Source organism: Phalacrocorax carbo, chromosome 5 (assembly GCF_963921805.1).
Source record: "Phalacrocorax carbo chromosome 5, bPhaCar2.1, whole genome shotgun sequence".
In the NCBI taxonomy this organism is placed as follows: Eukaryota; Metazoa; Chordata; class Aves; order Suliformes; family Phalacrocoracidae; genus Phalacrocorax; species Phalacrocorax carbo.
This window is the reverse complement of record NC_087517.1, coordinates 46,583,095-46,606,742: the sequence shown is the minus strand read 5'-3', so window position 1 is coordinate 46,606,742 and position 23,648 is coordinate 46,583,095. Positions and strand designations below refer to the sequence as shown.

The following is a 23,648-nucleotide window of genomic DNA, read 5'->3' as shown; positions in this document are numbered from 1 at the left end:
ACTCGCCCACCGGTGGGATGGGGGAGAGAATCAGAAGGGTAACGCTTGTGGGTTGAGATAAGAACACTTTAATAATTAAAATAAAATAAATAAAAATAAACAACAACAAAAATGCAATGGAAAGGAAAACAATGAGAGGCGCGAAACCCTGGGGGAAGGGGGGTAGGTGGGGAGCGGGATGAACCACTGAAACAAACCTCCCACGACGCAGCCGCTCACCACCCGCTGACCCGACACCACCCCTCCCCGAGCTGCAACTGCCCCCATTAATATACTGGTCATGGTGTCACATGGTATGGAATGAACCTGCCATTGGCCAGTTGGGGTCAGCTGCCCCGGCTGTGGCCCCGCCCCTCCCAGCCTCCCGCCGATGCGGCAGAGCGCAGGAAGCTGAAAAGGTCCCTGACCACCACAGGCACCACAGTGAAGAGAATTCACCCCTTCTCAGCCAAAACCAGCACATTCTCCACACCTTATTCCATACCATTTACGCCACACCCAGGTCCCGTACGATCCAATACAACCTCACCAACCACCACCCCTCTCCTTCCCATCCTTTAACATAATGCACAGGCATCATTCCCTTAGTCTATGGACCTTCCCTGTAAAATGTCCATAAAAATGTCCATTGAGTTCACCCGGCCCATGACTCTGGGCTCCACCTGTCGTATCAGTCTTTCAGGGTGGGAGAGATGGTGTGTGTGGCGTTGGGTTGCTGCATACTGAGTCAGTCATTGTTCCGTCACTGCTGCACTTTGCTTGTTTCATCAATACTGTTGAGCAGGGCTCAGTATGTATGGGCCAGGCCCCAGCACATTGCAGTGATCTGTGTCTCTCTGGAGTGCCCAGCATAACAACATACTTTCTCCAAATATTCTACTAGTTTTTCAGGACTCTGCACTTGTTCAGGGGTGAAACTCCAAAACACTGGCGGTGCCCACTGCCCTAGGTATTTGCCCATGCTATCCCACATGCCCTGCCACTCGTAACTATCAAGCCTTGGGGCAGATTTCTGGGTGATATTCCTAAATTGCTTAGTCAAAACCAAAACAACATGCCCAAAAACTAACAATAAGTATACCTTAACCACCCAAGGATGTTCAAGATACAAAAAAGTTGTTGCAATAAAGGCGGAGACATCATAGAAGAAAGTTGCAAAGATACCATTCTGTATTTCCTCCATATAAAATCTCTCCAAGGAGGAGGTATAATTGCTGATCACCTCAACAAGGTGGTATCCAAAGTACAGTAACGGTTTCAGCAAGACCCCAAATACCAGACAAAGCTGAAAAACAGTGTTTGCATAACAAATCTTGTAGGCAAAACGTTACTAATCACAGCAGAACCCAGCAGGCTAAACAAACCAACACTAATCTTTAACACAAACTTCAAAAATGACAACATGGTACTGTGACCAGCAGCTGTTATTATCTCCAACCCTTGAGCCCCATGGTGGGTGCCAAAAAAGACTGTCATGGTTTACTGGCAACTCAGCCCCACACAGTCACTCATTCACTCCCCCACCAGTGGGATGGGGGAGAGAATCAGAAGGGTAATGCTCATGGGTTGAGATAAAACCAGTTTAATAATTAAAATAAAATTAAAAAAAAAAAACCAACAAAAATGCAATGGAAAGGAAAACAACAAGATGCCCGAAACCTGGGTGGGGGGAGGAGTGGGATGAACCACTGAACCAAACTGCACAGCACCTCCCCTCCCTGAGCTGCAACTGCCCCCATTAATATACTGGTCATGGTGTCACATGGTATGGAATGAACATCCTATTGGCCAGTCGGGGTCAGCTGCCCCGGCTGTGGCCCCGCCCCTCCCAGCCTCCCGCCGACATGACAGAGCGCAGGAAGCTGAAAAGGTCCCCGACCACCACTGGCACCACAGTGAAGAGAATTCACTCCTTCTCAGCCAAAACCAGCACAGCTAGAAAGTTTTCAGTGTATTTACATTTTTAACACTATAAACAAATGAAGAATTAAATCAGCTTTCTGTATGAAAGGTAACAGGTTGTGGTAAGCTGTCTTTTTCTAACTCCCATGTTGGCTAAGGTTGCTGAATTCCTGCCAGCACTGCTTTTTTGCCCCTCAATGTAGACAGTGAATTGCCATTCTGAGTTATGGGGGCCTGACAACCAGTAGCTGTCTCAGCTTCAATTTGTTATGCTAATTTTATTGCCGTCCTTGTCGTCTTGTTCCAGCCTAAGTCACTCTAAACCACTAATGAATGTTACAAGTAACTTCCTGTGAAGACTAGCTGATGTATCATCTTAAAGCCCTTTGGAAGACTGCACCTCCTTTAGATTCTTTTAAGTTCATTTCTCTGACCTTCAGAAACTGAGTGCTTTTAATTCCAAACTTGCACTTCCAGCTGAGATCACCATTTAAAACAGTTAACTTTTACCATGCCAACACCTGCAGAGTACCACCATGTGAAAAGCAGAAACACAATACAGGTGGTATTTTACCGATTTCTGAAGTTTGACCTAAGGTGTGTCAGTTTTGTTCAAGTGGATTGCTGTCTCTGTGGAAGCTTAGTTTTGATAGTATATAGTGCTTTTATTGCAATGCAGATGTGTCTAGATTAAAAATATGCTCTTTCTGGCTGACAGGCCTGCTTAATTCTACAGAAGCGACGCAGAATTTTAACCTATGCTATTACTCAGTGTGTTTACATGGAGAGAAAGAGAGAAAAAGAAAAGGAATGAGGAAGATGATGACAAGGATTTCTCTCAAGGCATTTTTGGAAAAATCCTGAATCCCTGAAAGATTTCTGCAGATTCTTCTGAAACTTCTGCTCTTTGAATATGTCTGAAAATATTGTCTGGCCCTTTACCCCTTTCTCCCTAAAAAGCTCCCTTTTTTAACTTCAGGCAGTATTTGTGTTTTTCCTCTATTCCTCATTACTATCCATAGTAGAGGTGGAACAGTGAAAACTTTCACTACCTACTTTCTTTTACCATATCCACTATATAAAATACCAGATCTCAGAATCATGGCAGTGTTTGTTTGAAGGGATCTCTAGGACGTTTTATAGTCTACCCTCCTACTCTCCTAGTGTTAGCAGTGGGATTGCTGCTAACACAAGGTCATGGGCTAGTTGTGGCTAGTCAAGGGCAGGGGTGGTGTTGTCCAGAGAGGTCACCTCAGTGTTGCACTGCTCTCCTAGCAAATGTTTTGGGTTTGTTTTTTTTTCCTAGTGTCCAGTCTGAATGTTCACGAATAAAATTGGCAGTTTTGCCTCTTGTTATTTTATCTGGTACTACCAAGAAGAGTTTGGCTCTCATCTTCATAACTACCCTTGAAATAACTACAGGCAGGTATTGGATCACCACCAGCCTCCTTTTCACTATACTGAACATGCCCATCTCTCTCTCCAGGCACAAAAGTCTGCTGTCACCAGACTAATGGCATTGCCTTCCTGCAAAGCTTTTTAGCTTTGCTGTTACCTTTCTGTCCAGGTCAGCTTTGGTTGCTGCAGTTCTTCCATTTCCCCTTTATGTCACCCACCCTCCTTTTCCCCACAGAGAAATGGAAAGAAACTTCTTTGGAAACACTAAAGAGCTCAGACCTTATTTTTAGAAGTAAGGTAACATAGGTGATAAAATTGTGTAGACTAGCTATTCTGACTTTTTGTGGCTTATTTTAATTTGAGTGTAGCATAATTAGTTGAGGCTTCTGTTCAGGACTTAAGATCATTTCTTGCTTTCATACAACATTCAAGACCCCAGTTCTGAGTGCCAGCCAATTTTAATAAGCATCAGAGCCATAAGCACTAGCAAATGTTTTAAGAGAGCAAGAGACATTCTATTGACATAAGCTACTTTTAAGGCATGTTTTGAAACTGGAGAGCAGACTAGGCTTTCTCTGGATAAAGACAAGGAATTTCCTATACAGTTCCTTGCCCAGGTATTCTGGGGTTATACATGCCTGAATACAAAATGCTGAAAGGCTTTGGGCAGTGACTTTTTTTTTTTTTTAATCTGTCATGCTAGTTTTAGATATGGTTCATGAATGTCTGAGATCTTTGTGGGGAGGAAGGAGGACGGAACAGATCTCTCTAATTGTTAAAATATGGTCCAGTTAATGGGAAGATGGTAAATCTTATCTTTCTGAAATTAAACACCTGTCTCTCTGTTTTCTAGAGAGCTTCTGGGAGGAAAAAAACAGTTGGAGTGTAATCCTATGCTTCTATGTGCCTTGAAGTCTGTGGATCAATAGCTAACCTATAGTGCCACTGTATTTCAAGTATCCTCATGCACAATTGTTTGCCCCTTCATGCTATCCAGTGGCTTAACTGGGTAGTGCATTTCACTTAGGAAGTCTGTTTGGAGCAGAGCAAGACAGAAAATAAATCTTAACTATAACCATCGTGCCACTCTGTGTGGGGATGTTGCAGATGTGATCTGGTGATGAATAAGCTTAGAATTGTTTTCTTTTTTTAAAACTCAAAAGTAGAGATTCAGTTTAGAAATGTAATCTGAAAAATGGATGAGCTTCACATTCTGAAGCTGAAACTAGGTACCTATGCTGTATGGTAACAGAATGAGCAGTTTTCTTATCCAAGCATTTGTAGCTTTTGGTAACTTTAAAGGTGATGGTAACCACTTACACTTCTGAAATTCAGGTCTTCATGTTTTTCCTCTCCATTTGAAATTGGACTCATGCAGTATATTTTTGAAAGCCCTGGTTATAGAGACAAGTGCATGGTTTTAATGTTCTAATGTGAAGGAATCAGCAGACGTACCAAGGCTTCCTCTTTGTGGTGGCTGAATTCCTATTGAAATGTGCACAGCCATGGCATGGATAAATAGTCAATGACAATTCAAGTGGTCCTTTCCCCTGTGCTACGCTTCTGACAGTGTGATAGTAAAGCTAATGTTTCTGAGGTCAGGCATGTGTGGTCATTATTCTTTAAGAGACTAAGTTGGGGAAGCAGGTTTCCAAACTGTAGCTTGCCCAAATATACTGAGTTTCTCATTGGTATTCACATTTTGAGAACCATTAGGGTAGCAGAAGTGGATGCACGCTTCTCAGATATCTGTTGTAAAGGTGCATGAATTACAGCTTCCTGGTGTGCAAGTATACATGCATTTCCCTTTCGTTCTCCGGTAGCATGAGCTGGGGATAGGTGGAATGTGGTTTTGAATCCCCCAGGTCTATCTTGCCCCACATGCCTTTGTGGTACCAGTGCCCCTCTGTCAACCACACACCCATGCTGCTTCCTCCTGCTTTTCCATTATGCCAGGGCCAGGTAGTTCTGAGAGCCACTGTCACTTTTTCTATGTCTTCCAGACATTGCTATAAAAGCCCATTAACTGTGCTCTGCTTCTTGATCCTGCCCTCTTTCCTGTAGGTCTTCCACTCTGGTACTGATATCTCCTCCTTCCTCTGAGCCCTCCTGTGGAGTTACAAGCTCAATGCTCCAAGTCTCCTGACGTTCCCTTTCCTCCTTCTTCCTCTTGCCTTCATGTTTCCCTCTGTACAGGTGCCAAACTGAGAAGCTGTTACTCAAGTATAAAATCACTGTCTTGGTTTCTTGCACCTCCTTCCCAAGCAAACATTGGGGATTTACTACAGAGAAGCGACACTGCAGCATTTTCTGTTAAGTAGCTGGAATGAAGTTTTGCACTAATAAATTTTAAGAAAGGCTTTTCAGCCATAGGCTTGTAAGAGTAGTTTTTCTAGGGCCACAACTGGGGATGCTCACTATCAACAGACCACTGAACTGTCGTGGTTCAGCGTCAGCTGGCAACTGAACACCACACAGCCGCTCGCTCACCCCCCCCCCCCACCCCTGTGGGATGGGGAAGAGAATCGGACGAGCAAAAGAACTTGTGGGTTGAGATAAGCACAGTTTAATAACTACAATAGAATGATAATGATAAATGATTATGATAATAATGACAGTAATGTTAATATAATAAAAGGGAAAAGGAAGGAAAGGGAAAACAGGGAAAAAATGCAGAAACACGAACGATACAACCGCTCACCACCCGCGACCGATGCTGCCCGTCCCCGAGCCGCGATTGCTTCTTCCCTCCCCCGGCCAGCCCCTCCCAGGTAGCATACTGGGCATGGCGTTACATGATATGGAATATCCCTTTGGTCAGTTTGAATCTGCTCTCTTGGCTGTGCCCCCTCCCCTCCCAGCTTCTTGTGCACCCAGCAGAGCATGGGAGGCTAGACATGTCCTTGACTAGTATAAGCGCTGCCCAGCAACAGCCTAAACATCTGTGTGTTATCTCAACAGGGTTTTTTTCCATGCTAATTTCAAAGCACAGCACTATACCAGCTAGAGTGAAGAAAATTAACTCTATCCCAGCTGAAACCATGACACCTTCACATTCCAAATGTGGCCCACAAGATATCTGATTTAAAATGTGTTTTATATTGTACATTGTGATCTTATAACCAGAATCACCAAGAAGGGTAGCTTAAGCTAGGATTCAGTATACAGGTTACCTAATTTCCAACAGTTCTAGTTCCTTGTGGATCTGAAAGTTAATCTGAAAGCATTCTCTGCTTAACATGACCTTTCCTATATGCAGAGTGTTCTACCGTATTATGTGGCAACAAAAATGTCCAAAATCCGCAAGCCGACCTTCGATAAGCCCAGTCCTGAAACGTACGTCAAAGCTGCCTTAGGCACAGTAGGTCTGCAGTCCCAGACCAATGGGTGCCTACCCCATGCACTCATGGTAAGTCACCTTGGAAAGCATAAGGATCTCAAATATCCTTTGTGTGTGTTTATTATGAAAGAAGAGTAAAATAATTTTGAATATTAAATATTTTCATTCTTTAACTTCTAATCCTAAATTGGTAATATTTGTGCATGCTGTTAACTGTTAGATTTCACTTACTACAGGCTATAAAAAGCTGAGACTTTCCCCCCCCCTTTTTTTTTATAGGGATGGATCTTCTCTCTTCTACCTACACCTGCTGTCATTAATATAGTCATGAAAACAAACAAACAAATACGAGCTCGTTATTTGAAAAAAATGAAGGAGAAGTAAGTTGGAGGCAACTTCAACTTGGAAGCCTGGGATTCCTGCAGGTTCCATACCCACACTGCAACGCAAAGTAGACCTAATGTTTCAAACATCTTCAGTTGTAGGTGTACTTTCTAACAAAACTGTCTTGTTTTGAGGATATGGGTGAAAAAAGACTGTTGACTTCTAATATGGATTTAAAAATAGGCTTTATTTGTTTAGATATTACGAGGGGGAAAGTGCTTTGGACTAAAATTGCACTGTGCTTTAAGAAATACTTACATGAACTTGATCAGGCAGTGCGCTGTTGAGGAACAGCTTGGTTATGTAGTGTCCGTCTATGTATTGTGTGTGTGGGTGACAGGCATAAAAATAGTAGTTCTTACATATTCCTGGACAGGTCGGGAGGAGTGGGAAGGGTGGGTGTGTGTATTTAAAAAGGTAACCTGACACTATTGACAGAGTATAACTTTTTACTAGCTCAGGTTTAGGGTACTTGCAAGGACTTTGCATTGTCAGCCAGCTCATGAGCAGTCCTCTGGTTACACTGTCCAGTGTGATTTCTTTGGTTTTGGCCCTGAAGGAAATGGGCAAAAAACCAAATGAGTGTAATTTCTCACCTATAAATATATACATAAAATAACATTGCAAAAAGTATTTAAATTCATGGTTCTTGAATATGGATTCTAACTTTTCAGTAATATGTAATCTTTATAATTTGTAATAACATTTTTGAAAGTTCAATGCCTGCTCTTTGTAATAGATGGTGATAACACAATGTAGATAAATGTCACAAATGGTGTTACGTGCCGGTTGCTATGTAAAAGATTATGGGCACTTCAAATGCAGAGCTTGAAATGAGTTACTCTCCTTGTTAGCATTGATGCTTAAACTTTTTTTTGAAGTATGTATCAGTCTGTCTTTTTGGTCAGGCCCTTTGAAATGTGAATCCTGAATATTTGAGACAGCTTTAAAAATGAGAACCAGTAAGCTTCTTTAAATGTAGAACATTTTTAATTTAATTGTGTTTAAATTAACCGATTTGTTTCATGGTTCTATTCCAAAACGGAATGCTGCAGTGAGGATGAAATTACCCAACTCTGGGAGGTAGGGATCAGAGTACATGAGAAGACTGTACTGCTGTTTTCTGTATTTACCTACTCTTCAAATAAAGATTTTGGTCTCTAACATTCCTTTTTATAAACATAAAATGTACTGAAACTTAGAAGGCAAACCAAATTGAAAGCAGCTACCAATGTTTTCTGGGGTAACTTCCTGTGGTTCAAGAGTGGAGGTTGTTTTCTGTCCTTGAAAGAATAATTTCAAGCTCTGATTTTGAAGTAAAATATGTTGTACTGAGACGTGATTTGGGGCTAACATTTCTGTACATTGAAAAACCCTGAATACCGATGCAATGGTGCTGATCATATGAGATGCAGATCCTATCCCATAGTATTCTTAATTTTTTGGAACAGGGACGGTGAAGTCAGTGGTATTAGTTCTCTAAGAGCACATGACTTGGTTTGCTCTGGATCTGATGTGGAAGCATTGGACTAAACGGTCTGTATGTTTTTGACTTTGTAAAACAAATAAAATCGAATTTACTCTGAATCTTTAATGTGTTGGTTTTTTTCCTTAACATTTTTGCCTGTATATTCCAATGCCTGATTGTCCTTTATAATATATAATAATTAAGTGAAAATTACTGTACTTTTACATGCCAAACCCAAAGCTTTTATTAATCTGTTTTCCTGGCTGTTGTAATCACTGGAACAAAAAAATAAACTGTTAATTAGAACTATTAATTGAGCTATTAATAAGAAACAGTTATTTCTAAACAACAATTTTCTAACTCTTGAAGGTGTTTGGAAAGCCATGTCTGAGGCAAATAGTGTGCATACCCAACTGGTACAGAAGCAATGGTGCAGTGGTACCTGGCAGCACAGTTCACAGAATGATAGAACCATTAATGTTGGAAAAGACCTCTAGGATCATCAAGTCCAACTGTCAGCCAAACACCCCCATGGCTCCTAAACCATGTCCTGAAGTGCCATGTCTACGTGTTTTCTGAACACCTCCAGGGATGGCGACTCCACTGCCTCTCTGGGCAGCCTGTTCCAGTGCCTGACCAGTCTTTCAGTAAAGACGTTTTTCCTAATATCCAGCCTAAACCCCCCCGATGCATCTTGAGGCCATTTCCTCTCGTCCTATCACTTGTTACTTGGGAGAAAAGACCAACACCCACCTCACTACAACCTTTCAGGTAGCTGTAAAGAGGTTGTTAGAGCCTGTGGCCATGTTGCCCCCTGCCCTGCGTGTGGTGCTAGCAGGCTGCAGTTCGGGTTCCTGCTCTCATGCTTCCTCTGAGGTCTTTTTTTATTTTCCAGACTGCATGAAGGAATCACTTTTTAACCTAAATTGCTTTGACATTGCCTATGAATGTCTGCTCACCTCAGCGACTGAGATGATGTGCGTCTTCAGTAGCTTCCGATGTACTTTGAAATATCCTGGGCTTGTGATAGAAAACAGGAGGGATTTTCTTGTACTGACGGCCTCGCTGTAGCTCTGCTCCGAAGGGTGGTTCTGTCACCGATGCAAGAGCTGGAGTGAGGGGTCCGAGCGCCGCGGCGGGACTGAGGTGGCAAGGCTGGTTTCCCTCATTACTTCACAAATCTATACTGCGGCTTTGTGAACGCGGGGAAATATAGTTGTAACTTAACGCAGCTAGTTAAAAACAGGCTTCTTAAACGAGTAGCCACGTTTTGGACAGAAGCCTCTGCCCCTCCCTGCCGCTGTCACGCTCCGGGGCAGCCTACACCATCCGGGGCACGGCGGGAAGGGCCGAGCGGGACCCTAAAGGGAGGCGGGGCGGGCCTAGCGGCAGTTGTTGCCGGCGCTGAGGCGGCGGCATGGCGGAGAGGCGGCAGCGAGCCCGCGTGCAGGGCGGCTGGGCCGGCGCCCCGGCGGGACGGCTCGCAGGTAAAGCAGGGCCGCTCGCAGGGCCGCGGGCGGGCGTCTGGGGCTTGTCAAGGGCCCTCCTTTCTTTGAAAAGCTTTGAAAGTCTCTGGAAGTACGGTTTTAAGCCTGCGTTTCTTTCCTGGCTGAGCAGAACAGCCTAAGCTCGTCTCTCCAAACACACCCGCAGTGAATGCGGAACTATGGGGACGCGTCTCCTGGCAGCCCTTTCCGCCCGTGCTGTGTGAGAGGGAGCGTGAGGCCTTGCGTGGTGGTCCGGCTTCTCTGGGAAACTAAAGCTCAGGTGCCCGAACCCAGCTTTTCAGTAAAACTTTGATGTACGTGACAGATAGGTTGTAGATTTGGACACGGAACACAGGGTCCCCCGCAGCTGCGCGTAGGTGTTTCTAAGGCGTGCGCTTGTTTGTGATAGCTATTAGTTGCTTTTTATTCATAAAACCTATTGTCTTCCTTTGTCTTTTCACAGTGAAGACGTTGCAAAATAAAGACTGTTAGCTGAAAGAGGATGGAGTTCATGTTGCTGTTTTAGAATCGTATAATAGAACCATTAAGGTTGGAAAAACCTTTAGGATCATCAAACCCAACTGTCAGCCCAACACCCCCATGCCTCCTAAACCACGTACCAAAGTGCCGCACCTACATGCTTTTTGAGCACCACCAGGGATGGTGACTCCACCGCCTCTCTGCGCAGCCTGTTCCAATAACATTGGTTTTGTACCACACCAGAGAGTGCGGAGACCGGAGGGTGCAGTGTGCAGTTCCAGCCGTGTGAGAAGGACTGGTTTGGTTTGTGAATGTGGTCAAACTACCATGTTCCACTTGCCTGATTACAATACTCAGCAAAGCTCCCATTTCTCTGCAGGCTGAACATTGTAGGCAAGTTGAATTTTTTTTTTTAATCCTGAAAAAAATCAGTTAACTCTTTTGACTTGTGGATGTAGCCTGTAAGTTTTCTGGCACAGGTGTGTTTCCATTCCACCTATTCCGAAGGGGATTTTTTAAAAATTATTTTTCCCATCTTTTGAATTATGCATAGTGAAGACTTTTACTTTGTCTCTGTTACAAGCCCATTTTTAAGGCTTTTTGCACGTGTAAATAAAATACATGAAGTGATATGCCTGAGTTGCTCTTTCATACTTTCTCCCTAGTTTCAAAGTCTTGTTTTAATAGAAGTATTTTTCCCAGAGAAATGTCTTTTTATTTCCTAAAATAAAAATTGCAGAGGGAAGCAGTTTAGCCACTTGGGAAAATTTCTGCTGGCATCTGTTAGGTGTTTGTGGTAGAATTGAAAGGTTCTAGATGTTTTCTTTTTGGATAAAAGGATGTTTTCATTTTTGTTTGTCTATGAATAGCAAATGTGTATATATGTATAAAAATACCAAGTTTCTGTGCAGTTTTAGCTCTTATGTAATGTAGCTTTGGCTTTTCCCTGGAGTCTCTGCCAAGGTGAGGAGAATGCTTCAAAGAATGATCCCATAAGTTCTTCCAAACTGTACTTTTTGTATGGTGAAATTTCATGTGATCTTCCCCCCCTCCCCGCCCCCCTTCTTTACTTTAGCACCAAAGGCACCTGTGGCCAGCAACCTTGCCCCTGCAGGCACCAGGCCAGCGTGGTTGAGGAAAAATCAGCCTCACACTCAGAAGCAATTTCTGTTTGAAAAGCCATCAGAGGTAAAATTTACATGGTAACTAGCAGAATCTGATCTTTCATTAAACTTCAAATGCTAAAAAGTATCAGACTGTGAGATTATAGTCTCAGGTTTAAAAACAAGTTGAGAACTCCACTGAGCTGAGCTTTGGGCTGTTACCAAGCAGAATTGCAACTTTCTTGCATATATGGCAAACAGAAAGTTATGGTCCTTCTGTTTCGCCTCAGACTTCCATTACATACCTGTTCATAACTACCTTTTTTTTTTTGGAGAGCCAAAAGAATATGTTCTCCTAAATATTCATAATGATGCAATGTCCTAAACATGCATGAGCTCAGAGAAGAGAAGAATAAATCCCTGAGACAACCAGAATTATAATCCAGGCTGGATTAAACTGCTGTATTTGGTTGTTTGTTTTTTTGTTTTAACCAAACCCATCTATCTCAAGCTGTGCAGACAATTCTAAAGTGTCAGCTCCTGCTATGTCTGGTCTGTCTTGTGTTTTGCTTGTTTTGCGGGGTCTGGGATTTGTTCGTCCCTCCTATAGTTGCTCTAGCTTTTTACTTCCAAATGTAAGGATAAGAATTCTTTTTGTTGCAGTTGATAAGTAGCAAGTATTGTAATAATCCAAATAATTTAGAAATTAATGTCCTTTAGGGGGCAGTTGATTCTTAAAAACCACCTGCAGTGGTAGCTGCATTGGAGAGTTTCTGGGGCATAGAGACAGTAAGGTGAGTTGTTACTGCTTGCTAGTTGTCCAGAGGTATGTTTTTCTCACTGACATATCAGTGGCAGCTATATAGAGTCATTAGAGATGGCAACTAGTTCTGTTTGTCTGGAGCATGCCAGGTACTTAGATGTTTAATATTCACCATGTATTGTCTTGTTACCTTTCAGGTGGAGCGCAAAGTTCCTGAGGCAGGTGTGATAGAGTGAGTGTACTGCTTACTTAACTGTCCTTCGTGCGGTTCTTCTGTCTTGTTAGTGAGAAACTGCTGAAAAAGTGTTCCACTTAAAACTGCCATGACTTTGGAAGAAATTTCAGTACAAAATGAGACTTTTATCCTGAACTGAATTTATAATCGGGAGAGCCCAAGTCCATGTTAACTAGGTTTTATAGCTTTGGTGTAGCTGTATAAGCCAGGAAGAAAAAACAATTGGACATTGTGGATCAACAGAACCGCAAATATATTTCCTTTGGCTAGCAATGTATGTTTTCCTAGAACTGTCCCTCTGTAAACTATGCTGGAAATTACTTACCGTCATTCAGGAATATAGCTGGTATGGCAACTCAAGCAGTGCTTCCTTTGAAGGTTTGATAAAATAGCTGCTAGTAAGTGTTGTAGTGAAGCTAGGTACACTCTAGATAACTTACCCTTTGTGTTGAAATGGGGATCTTTTCAGAGTAACCTTGGCATGAAATGTGACAAGGTGTGGTGGCATGTGGTGAAGTTACAGATTTTGCAAATGAAATTTGCTTCACTTTGGTCACCTTGGTAGAATTATCTTATTAAGTGGTTCCTAAGAGGCAAGTTACAGATTCAGTTTTTGATTCGATGTATGATGTTTTTACTTCGAGGGATCTGGGGTTAGTTTTCTCTAGCAACTTCAGATTTGATGCTAGGCAGGTATTTGTGCAGAGCAGGGATCATTCAGATGAGATGTTTAGCTGCCCTCCCACTGCTGGCGTGGTAGTGAAGAGTTCACAGAATCACAGGTTGGAAGGGACCTCAGGGATCATCTAGTCCAACCTTTCTAGGAAGAGCACAGTCTATACAAGATGGCCCAGCACCCTGTCCAGACAACTCTTGAAAGTGTCCAACATGGTCAAGTCAACCACTTCCCTGGGGACATTATTCCAATGGGTGACTGTCCTCACTGTGAAAAATTTTCCTCTTGTGTCCAATCGGAATCTCCCCAAGAGCAACTTGTGTCCATTCCCCCTTGTCCTCTCCATGTGACTCCATGTAAAAAGGGAGTCTCCATCTTCTTTGTAGCTGCCCTAAGCTTAAGTACTGGTACATGGTGATGAGATCTTGTCTGAGCCTCCTTTTCTCAAGGCTAAACAAACCCAGTTCTCCCAGCCTATCCTCATATGGCAGCTTCCCAGTCCTTTGATCATCTTTGGTGGCCCTTCTCTGGACCCCTTCCAGCCTGTCCACATCCTTTTTGTATAGCGGGGACCAGAACTGTACACAGTACTCCAGGTGTGGCCTGACAAGTGCTGAGTAGAGTGGGATACTGACTTCTTTATCTCTGCTGGTGATGCCCTTTTTGATGCAACCCAGCATCCTGTTGGCCTTCTTGGCCGCAGCAGCACACTGTTCACTCATGTTGAGCTTCCTGTCCACCAGGACCCCCAGGTCCCTTTTGACAGAGCTGCTCTCCAGCCAGGTGGATCCCAGTCTGTGCTGCACTCCTGGACTGTGTTTTCCCAGGTGCATGACCTTACACTTGTCCTTGTTGAACGTCATAGGGTTCTTGTTGGCCCACATTTCCAGCCTAGGCAGATCTCCCTGCAGCTCTCCCTTCTGGAGTGTCTACTTCCCCACTCAACTTGGTGTCATCAGCAAACTTCATCAGGCTATACTTGATCCCGTTATCCAGATCACTTACGAAGATATTGAGTAACACTGGGCCCAATATCGATCCCTGGGGGACTGCACTAGTGACAGGTTGCCACTTGGAAAAGGAGCTATTTACCACCACCCTTTGGGTGCGGCCTGTCAGCCAGTTCCCCACTCACTGCACAGACCATTTGTCTAGGCCATAATGCATCAATTTCTCCAGGAGGAGACTGTGGGGGACCTTATCAAAGGTCTTGGAGAAGTCCAGGTAGACAGTATCCACTGCCTGCCCCATGTCAACCAGGCAAGTCACTTTGTCATAGAAGGCCACCAGGTTTGTCAAGCACAATCTGCCTTTAGTGAAGCCACGTTGGCTTTTCCCAGTCACGTGCTTCATTTGACTTGTGATGGCTCCCAGGAGGATTTGTTCCATAACTTTCCCAGGGATTGAAGTAAGGCTTCATCACATAGAACTTCTTTGTGAGATGTGTTTCTGTCAAGAGTCATGAAAAATATTGCTGGAAATACTTACAGAATTTCCCAGAAGCACTGACAGATTGTAACAGATTTGCTTATGCTTTAACTTTCCACTTCGATATGAATGGTACAGCTAAATGTTCTTTGCATGTTGTTTGTGATTAGTAGTAATAACACAGTATCTACGTAGTCAGTAAATTCAGTGCGTGAAAAGTGTTCTAAAGGTTCACTGACCTTTCATTTGTTACACTTATTTACAAATCAAATAAAAAATAGAGAGCAAACAAAATTGGGATGCTCTTCTCATGACAACAGTGTGCTGTTGGTGATGTAGTTCGGTTTATGCTCTGCATGTGTGATATGGAAGAGAGCAGAAGTTTCTGTTTATTTCACTTAAACACAGCACAGTGCAAAACACAGTATGTGATTGTCTCATGAGCTGGTGAACTGTATTGAGGGAGAAGCAATGCTGGAGAGCAATTAACTCCTGGAGTGTTCTAGGCTAAAAGAACTGTATGAAGTTTGGAGTTGGCTTAGGAGAAAATGAGATAGTAGGTGAAGGAAGCAGTTTGTACAGGAGTAAATGATACTTTATGACAATGCAACTCATAACAGGGAAGAACTGTTTACCCCCTGTACCAGGTACAACAGTTAAAATACTGCTCGTGTACCTGTGACTCAGTTTCACTATGTCACACAGGCTGATGAACGCTTTGCTCTTAGCAGAATGGTGGTATCGCTCATGTGACTGAACACTGGATTTTGCATCTTCAGTGGCACTTGTTCCTCTGTATTGTATTGTAAATGCAAACATAATGATCAGGGTGCAATTTTGTATGTTTTTCTCCCTTTAGATGCCCTGTGACATACCTTGTTTATGTATCTCAAGAGCCTTAAAAGTATTGCAGCTTTGGTGAAATGAGAGTAAGAGGCAGGAAGTACGCACAAACTCACTTGCTTCTGCAATGCCCCTCACTGCCTTACTCTGACCTCTAACTGTTGCCAGAACATTATTGCTTCCCTTTCCTTTTTAAAGAATACTCTTCCTAGTCCAGGTTTACAGCAATTCTAGCCTATGCTGCTCAGTGCAAGATAATGTCTTCTTGTTTGTCCATCTGACGGCTCTTTCCTTTCTTACATCCTCAGCAAGCCTGGTGTGTATGAGCTCAGCAAAGTACCGACTGGAATTTCTAGGTAAGTGACTTGCATGTTTATTGAAACTTGTAATTTGCTGTTGCGGAACAATGCTGCGATTCTCAGCTTTCTGAAGTCTAGTCTCTGCAGAGTGTTTTGACTCTAGCAGGTGCACATTGCCCTTCCTGTGTATCTTCTGTTTAGAGTACTTCTGGAAATACTTTTGAGTATCAGGTAGCAGAGACTTAATGCAGTTCTGAGCAGCACTGAGAAGAAAAATTAACCTCTTAACATCTAGTGCTTACTGCATCTAATGTTCTTATCCAGAATAAGAGTAAGGGGCTATGTTCATTTGTTTCATGATCCAGAGTAAGTTGCTGCTTGAAATTTGGATCGGTATTCATTCCTACACTAGCCGGTGCATGATGTCTGTGTTGTGTGGTTAAGAGCTACCAAACACTTCTAGCTGTAAACTGGGACTTGTTTTAAATTAATCTAATAAAAGCATTTACCGTTAGGCAGATTTGGTTACTATAGGGTTGTCCCTTTTGCTTACATGTATGCCTTAATTATTTCAGCTTCAGGACACTTCAGAACAAAACCTACTTGTTCTGTGATTCCTACTAACTAAAATGCATTTTATTTTACCTTGCTGACTTAGCTGCCATATCAGCATTAATCCTTTTCTTCTGAATTTGATATATTTTAATAATAGTGGAAAAATGCCAAGGACATAGTAACTTTTTCTGCACGTATTTCAAAGCTTTCATCTTGGTTCCTTCTGAAACTGCACATAAAGTTTTATACTAATTTGAAAAGTAAAAGCTTTGACCATCTGGAAAGAGAAAAGATACACAGCCAGCTGGGTTGTTCTGTCATTTTTTGGAGTTTGTTTTCATAATATGTTGCTGGAATATATGCATTTCTGGAAAGTTACTGATTGGATTTTGCATCTCTCTTAGTACCTTTACTATATATATTCTTTTTGTGATATCTTTGGAGCATTGAATACTCATGAGAGTAACCTCTTGTGAACAGCATTCCTACTCTGCAGCCCACCACAGTGGCTGGAATTTCTGAATGATGCTGTTAGTACAGTCAAAATACAAAATGTACGTATGAAAAAGTAAAAATAGGAGAGGTTAAATACTCTAGGGTTCTTGTGCTTGGAAAAGAGAGGATAGGATGGCAGTAGTGATAATGGGCTATCAAATTCTGAGTGGCATGGAGATGGTGAATAAAGGGCCATTATTTACTTATTTTGATTGTAGTACCATAATCAGGGCTATCTAATTTATCAAATGGGAAGTTAATAACAAGCAGAAGGATGCCATTTTTCACACAGTATATGTCTGAATGTAGGACTCAGAATATTGTTGGTGTTATATGTTTTTATAGGTTTAAAAAAGCAGTTAGATGTGTTTGGTGAGGGGACGACTCATCAGGAGCTCCTGCTGTCTTCTGTTTTCAGACTTTTTCTCTTCTTTGCTTCACACCTGCTTTTGGCTGTGGTCAGAAATAGGATGCTGGGCTTTGACTTTTGGTCTGATGCATTACAGCCATTCTTCTCTCCTTTGGGAATCGTGGAAATGAGAATATTTTATCAAAGCATGTATAGAAGTGTATATTCCTTCAGGTTTTTTCTTTTTTTCTTCCTTAGGATTCATTTGATTCCTGGCTTTATTGGCTCAGAACAAGCAGACTGGATGTTTCAACAACTCCTCCAAGACATACCTTGGGGTCAGAGAACTCACATCAGACAGGGTAAGGCATGTGTAGACCAACTTTTCAGGTCATTCCCAGGACACATCTGTACCAACATCCATGCATTGATTTTAATCTTACATATTGCTACTCCTTCACGTATTTCCTTCCAGGTTTTCCATGCAGATTTGAAGAGTACTGCTGCTTATTTTTAGTCTCTGTGACCATGTTCTTATTGCCAATTTAATGAGATCTTTCCAAATTAGAAGTCCTGTTTTAAAAATCTTGGATTTTTACTGCATCCTCTGTCATCTCCAGTTCTTTTTCCCAATTTTTTTTTTTTTTTTTTTTAGATTAAGTCTGTGCTCCATCCCTTCATACTGTTTCCCAGTGATGCTGCAAAAACTGTGTTCTTTGAGGTTTCTGTCACTGGGAATATTTTTTGCCTCTCTCACTTAAAATCCCAGCAGAGCATGTCTCTTTTCCCTTGTCTTTGCATTTTAGTTCCGGCATGCAGTAAGTGAGGAGACTGCTATTCTGGGTTTGTTCACTAAGGGGCACCTGTTATAGCTAAATTTCTCTTCAGTCAGGAACGGATATAAGATAATATATTGGAGTAGTTACTGGACAGGGCTGGAAAATGTCTTCAACATCTGTGTTTATTGGCTTGCAATAAAGGCACAGTTTAATGGAGAATGTAACTGGTCAAGCATGAGAAATAGCTACCAAGATAGTCTTTTCAGAAGTTGAAAGTACTTTTAACTTGATTTTTGTATTACAGCACAAGGCACATATTTGACAAAATATTACTTGTCCAGCCTTGCTACATTCTGCTTCTGTAAAGTCCCACTGATGCTGCAGTCCTTTCGTCTTCATCCTTTCCAGTGGATACATCTTGCACCTTATGCCACTGTATCGGGCACTGGAACCAGGAGAACATAAAACAAGCCAGAATTATAAATAAAGTTCAGTTTCATTTTGCTATCTTTAACTTGTCCAGTCCCTGCCCTATCTGGCATAAGGGTAAGAAAATGGTGTGTTTACAAGATTTTGGCAAGGTAATTCCTCTTGCAGAGACAGGCCTGCTTTTGAATAATCTCATTCTTCCACTTGAGTTCTTTATGTAGGGCTGAGGATTTTAAGCAGCTGCATTTTAACTTTAGGTGAGTGGACAGTTCCTTTTTGATCAAGTGTCTTGGCAGAGTTGCATCATCTTTCCATTTTCAAGCCCTTTGATAAGGCAGCTGAGGAAGTCTTCATGGTTTTTTTTCAGAAGTATCTTTTGAGGAACCAAGGCTGACCTCCTGGTATGGGGAACTTCCTTACACATACTCCAGGATAACAATGCAGCCAAACCCAAATGTAGGTATATGTTTATAGTGTTCTTCTATTGTCATCTACAAAGAATCCTTTGCAGAGATTGAGACACAAAAATTCCCTCTATCCTCTATTTTCATCTAGTGTGTCTATCAGCATTTCATTTGTGATTAGCAACAGATTCTAGTGGAATGTGGACAACTTCATAAAACAAATATTATGAGTGGATTGGCTGAGAGGAGCATGATTTAGTTACTAAATACTGGCAAAAGGAAACTCCAGAGTTTAACGTTCTGCCTTAGGTCACTGTAGCTTTGGACAAATCTCTGAATTGTTCTGTGTGCCTTACTATACGTGTCTTTGTATTGGAGACTATAGTGTACACAATCATACTGAGTTTTTTTGTTGTAAAGATATAGTAATACCAATTGCTGAAACAGTTACTTTCAGAAACACTTAGATTCAATACCGCTTAAATGAGAATTTAGGCGTATTGTTGATTCCTGTGTGAGTTCTATGAAATTCACACACACAACCTGCCTGCTCAGCAACTCCAGATTGTATGATGCAATTTCCCATGCTATTTTGGAAGGGTTAAAAATCTTCTGAGTGACTCGTTGACATTTTGTTCATGTTCACGCTCTCTCTCTGGCTTCCAGCCTGTTGTCCCATTGGCCTGTCTCTTGGTATTGCTTTGTTTGAAATTTCCATGGCAGTTGGCTGCAATGTTCTGAACCATAAACTGTGACTGTTGAAGGCTGGATAGCATGAGAGAAGCGTACTAAGACCCAGAACTGCTGCCAAAATGGGGTACCTCGTAGTAAAAGTTTGGGAAAAGTGGGAAGGTGTTACTTAACAAGATGTGAAGAGTTTGTAGTCTCAGAAATAAGATAGTTCAAAAATTCCATAACCTGTGCAATTTGTCATGGAAAAATAGGTGCTTTTTTTCACTCATTCATGCAATATTACTTTAAATAGACTTTTCTAGAAGCTGAATGGCTTTAGGGGTTGGAAGTGCCCCTAAAGCACTGTTCTGTTTTACACTAATGATTTAAATCCAGTCCAGAATTGCCTGTTGTGGAAGCCATTGATGCTCAGAGGTTGGATAGAGCCTCTATACTCTGAATTGACTGCTTCAGTTCAGTTTGCATAAAGTTCAGAGTTAGCGCTTATTGGGCCACTGGTTTGTTTTTCTCATCCAAGAGGTACAAGACCTAAATGAGTCAGGCATGCTGATCCAGTCTTTTATCCCTGAATAATTTTCCTTTTTACTGAGAGAAGGAAACTCTAGCAGAAAGTGAGATGCCCTGGCAAACTTGCCTAGCTGAGACCCATCCCTGCCACTGGCTGGCAACTGCCCAAAGGCAGATATGTGGGTAGACTGCACACAGACACTCAGTGCCATTTCACTCAGCTTTGTAGTTGGGAGTTCCTGCAGCCTAGAAGAAGCAGTGGATGGTGTAAAGAACACAGTCCTTACCTGTAGAACAGGATTTATATTACAAAAATATCCTGAGTAAAAATAAATTTAGTGCACAGATTAGTGCCAAAACCAATTACCTGCCTTGAACACTTCAGCTGTAGGAATAATTAGGTTTTTGCCCTTAATTTTTCGTTTGGTAAGACTGGGTGCGATTGCGGCATTGCTAGGTATAATCCAGTGCTTGTGCCTAAATGAATTTTGGTATTAGAAAAATGTTTCTTTGTAAGCAGTGATGTAGTTGGTGACACAGTGATGTTCCAACAAACTTACTTCCACTGCTGCAAGTTTGTAGTGGCGTTTCTACTGAATTGTAAAATTCACCATGCGGTAACATTTTTAGTAATAAATACCGAAGGAATCTATTCTTAATTGGTCACTGAAAAGTGCTTTCAGTAATTCTTGTTGGACTTTTCTGTCACTGTATTGTGTGTCCTGCACATACTGCACGTTCAGGCAGCCCAATTACAAGCTATAGCTTTTTTGGGGTGGTGTTACTAATTTCCCTACACGTCCAATAGCTGCAAGCTATGTTTATGTATAATTAATTAGTCACATGATGCTTAGTCATTGAAGGGGTGACTTAGCTAGAAATACCCTTAATAGGGAAAGATCATAGAATCATAAAGGTTGAAAAAGACCTCTAGAATCATCAAGTCCAACTGTCAACCCAACACACCCCATGCCTCCTAAACCATATGCCAAAGTGCCATGTCTACATGTTTTTTGAACACCTCCAGGGATGGCGACTCCACCACCTCTCTGGGCAGCCTGTTCCAGTGCCTGAACACTCTTTCAGTGAAGAAATTTTTCCTAGTATCCAATCTAAACCTCCCCTGATGCATCTTGAGGCCATTTCCTCTTGTCCTGTCCCTCATTACTTGGGAGAAGAGACCAACACTCACCTCACTACAACCTCCTTTCAGGTAGTTGTAGAGAGCGATAAGGTCTCCCTCAGTCTGCCCTTCTCCAGGCTAAACAACCCCAGTTCTCTCAACCTCTCCTCATAAGACTTGTTCTCCAGACCCTTCACCACCTTCGTTGCCCTTCTCTAGACACACTCCAGCACCTCAATGTCCTTCTTGTAGTGAGGGGCCCAAAACTGAACACAGTATTAAAGGTGTGGCCTCACCAGGGGCACGATCACTTCCCTACCTCTGCTGGCCGCAGATACAAGCATTCCTGATACAAGCCGGGATGCTGTTGGCCCTCTTGGCCACCTGGGCTGGCTCATGTTCAGCCAGCTGTCAACACCCCCAGGTCCTTCTCTGCAGGGCATCATCCCAGATAGTATATTGATGTTCCTGCAGTGTAGCCAATAGGTTAAAAAGCCCTTAAACATGGGTAGGCATTAAAAGAAGGTGGTGCAGACTTGATTATTAGAGGTGGATATTAGGAACTAATTCCTGCTGTCTGTTCCTCCTTCTGCCAGTGATGCACTGGAAGGTTTGGAATCAGTCCTTTATCCTTTCTTGATCGGTGTTTCTGCTAATATAATGGGCAAAAATTCTGGCCTGCATTGCTTTGGCTTTTTTTTTTTTTAAACGTATGTAGTACTTAAAAGCACTATGGCAGATGAAAGTCATGATGTAAGTTTATAACATTAAATAATGATTCACTGGACTGAGTTGTAATGGAATGTGCAGAGCTGCAGTGGGCTATGGGCACAGCAAGATGTTAGTAAAGGGAAGGATGAAATTCAGGGCCTGTGATGCTGCTTTTGCGAACCACTGAAAAATTACTATGTTAAAGTCAAAACCCCAAGAGGTGATGAGTTGGCCTCAGCAAGCTGTACTGAGTAGGGACAGTGAGCCATGCTGTGACAGTGTTACACCAACTGTTGGCTCTTGTTCTTTGTCAACAGCTGCAGGCAATTGAGAGTATGTCATTTAGTCACCGATTGCCACTTTCAGAATACCATATGCCTACCAGCAATGGCCAAGTAACTCAAATGTTATCAGAGCCCTGTCTTAAACTCCTCTAACTTGGCCAGGAGGTTAAAAAAATGGGTATGCATGGGAGAAGTTGCACACTTTTTGTCTCAGTTAAGTACTCGCAAAGTTTATCCATGGTCAGTCCAAGCAGATTGTACTTTGTCTACTGTCTCACCTTTCAGTTAATTGGTGTGGCTGGCTACATTAGTATGAGTAGTAGACTGACTTCATAGTTGTAAGCGATTATTTGGTATTGAGTGATAGGTAACATATGCATAATTCACAGAAAGCCCATTCCTCAGCTTTACTAAAAATACAATCAGAATTTTTCAGAGGCATTTGTTTGATTTCAAGTTTCTTGTGATTGAAGTGTAGTATGTTTTATTTCTTAGTAGTTTTCCCCTTGTTTCTTGATGTTGTCTGCTGCTGGCCTGCTTTCATTGTATTTACCCTACTGCTGTGCTGATAACAGTGGCATCCTCTGCTGACCATGCTAAAGGAGCATGTTGAAGAGTTCACTGGCTATACCTTCAACTCTCTTCTCTGCAACCTCTACCGAAATGAGAAGGATAGCGTAGACTGGCACAGCGACGATGAACCATCACTGGGAAAAAATCCTGTCATTGCCTCGCTCAGCTTTGGTGCTACCCGGACCTTTGAGATGAGGAAGAAACCCTCCCCTGTGAGTGTTCATATCGCTTTAAGAGAGTCTTAGAGTTACTAATATATTTAGGATTTTCCCTCTGTTTAGAGAACCTAACTCCTAAAAGCGTTTAACAGTAGTTGATGAAAGCACAACTTGTAAAGTTTTGTGGGATAAGGGTAGGGATCAAGAAACCTGTTGGACGGTATGTGACATGCTAAGTATGGGAATAGGACCACTATAATAATGTGCAGCAGTGTAGTGGTGTGGTGTGTGCTGGTTTTGGCTGAGGAGGAGTGAATTCTCTTCACTGTGGTGCCAGTGGTGGTCGGGGACCTTTTCAGCTTCCTGCGCTCTGTCATGTCGGCGGGAGGCTGGGAGGGGCGGGGCCACAGCCGGGGCAGCTGACCCCGACTGGCCAATAGGATGTTCATTCCATACCATGTGACACCATGACCAGTATATTAATGGGGGCAGTTGCGGCTCGAGGAGGGGCGGTGTTGGGCTGGAGGGCGGTGAGCAGCTGCGTCGCGGGCAGTTTGCTTCAGTGGTTCATCCCCCTCCTCTCCCCCCCCAGGTTTTGGGCCTCTCGTTGTTTTCCTTTCCATTGCATTTTTGTTGTTGTTTATTTTATTTTAATTATTAAACTGTTTTTATCTCAACCCTGTACTGTACTGTACTTTGGATACCACCTTGTTGAGGCGATCAGCAATTATACCTCCTCCTTGGAGAGATTTTATATGGAGGAAATACAGAATGGTATCTTT

The 23,648-nt window shown here is 42.4% G+C and overlaps 2 protein-coding genes across 6 annotated transcripts in view; both read left to right on the top strand.

Moving 5' to 3' along the window:
- Positions 1-8,611, top strand: part of HSD17B12 (hydroxysteroid 17-beta dehydrogenase 12) — a 98,326-nt gene extending 89,715 nt beyond the window's left edge. The window contains exons 10-11 of the mRNA XM_064452313.1: positions 6,560-6,709; positions 6,920-8,611. Coding sequence (XP_064308383.1) covers positions 6,560-6,709; positions 6,920-7,024 — 255 coding nt within the window. The 3' untranslated portion in view covers positions 7,025-8,611. The remainder of the gene's footprint in view (positions 1-6,559; positions 6,710-6,919) is intronic.
- A 1,114-nt stretch (positions 8,612-9,725) lies between these two features.
- The window catches only part of LOC104049499 (alpha-ketoglutarate-dependent dioxygenase alkB homolog 3), a 121,635-nt gene continuing 107,712 nt past the window's right edge, over positions 9,726-23,648 (top strand). The window contains exons 1-7 of one of the 5 annotated variants that reach the window (XM_064452301.1): positions 9,846-9,979; positions 11,535-11,647; positions 12,523-12,557; positions 15,816-15,863; positions 17,464-17,567; positions 18,781-18,869; positions 22,711-22,920. In XM_064452301.1, the coding sequence (XP_064308371.1) occupies positions 9,910-9,979; positions 11,535-11,647; positions 12,523-12,557; positions 15,816-15,863; positions 17,464-17,567; positions 18,781-18,869; positions 22,711-22,920 (669 nt within the window). In that variant the 5' untranslated portion in view covers positions 9,846-9,909. Of the gene's footprint in view, positions 9,980-11,534; positions 11,648-12,522; positions 12,558-15,815; positions 15,864-17,463; positions 17,568-18,780; positions 18,870-22,710; positions 22,921-23,648 lie in introns of those variants that run through there. The other 4 variants (XM_064452309.1, XM_064452305.1, XM_064452304.1 and 1 more) reach the window with 4 other exon arrangements.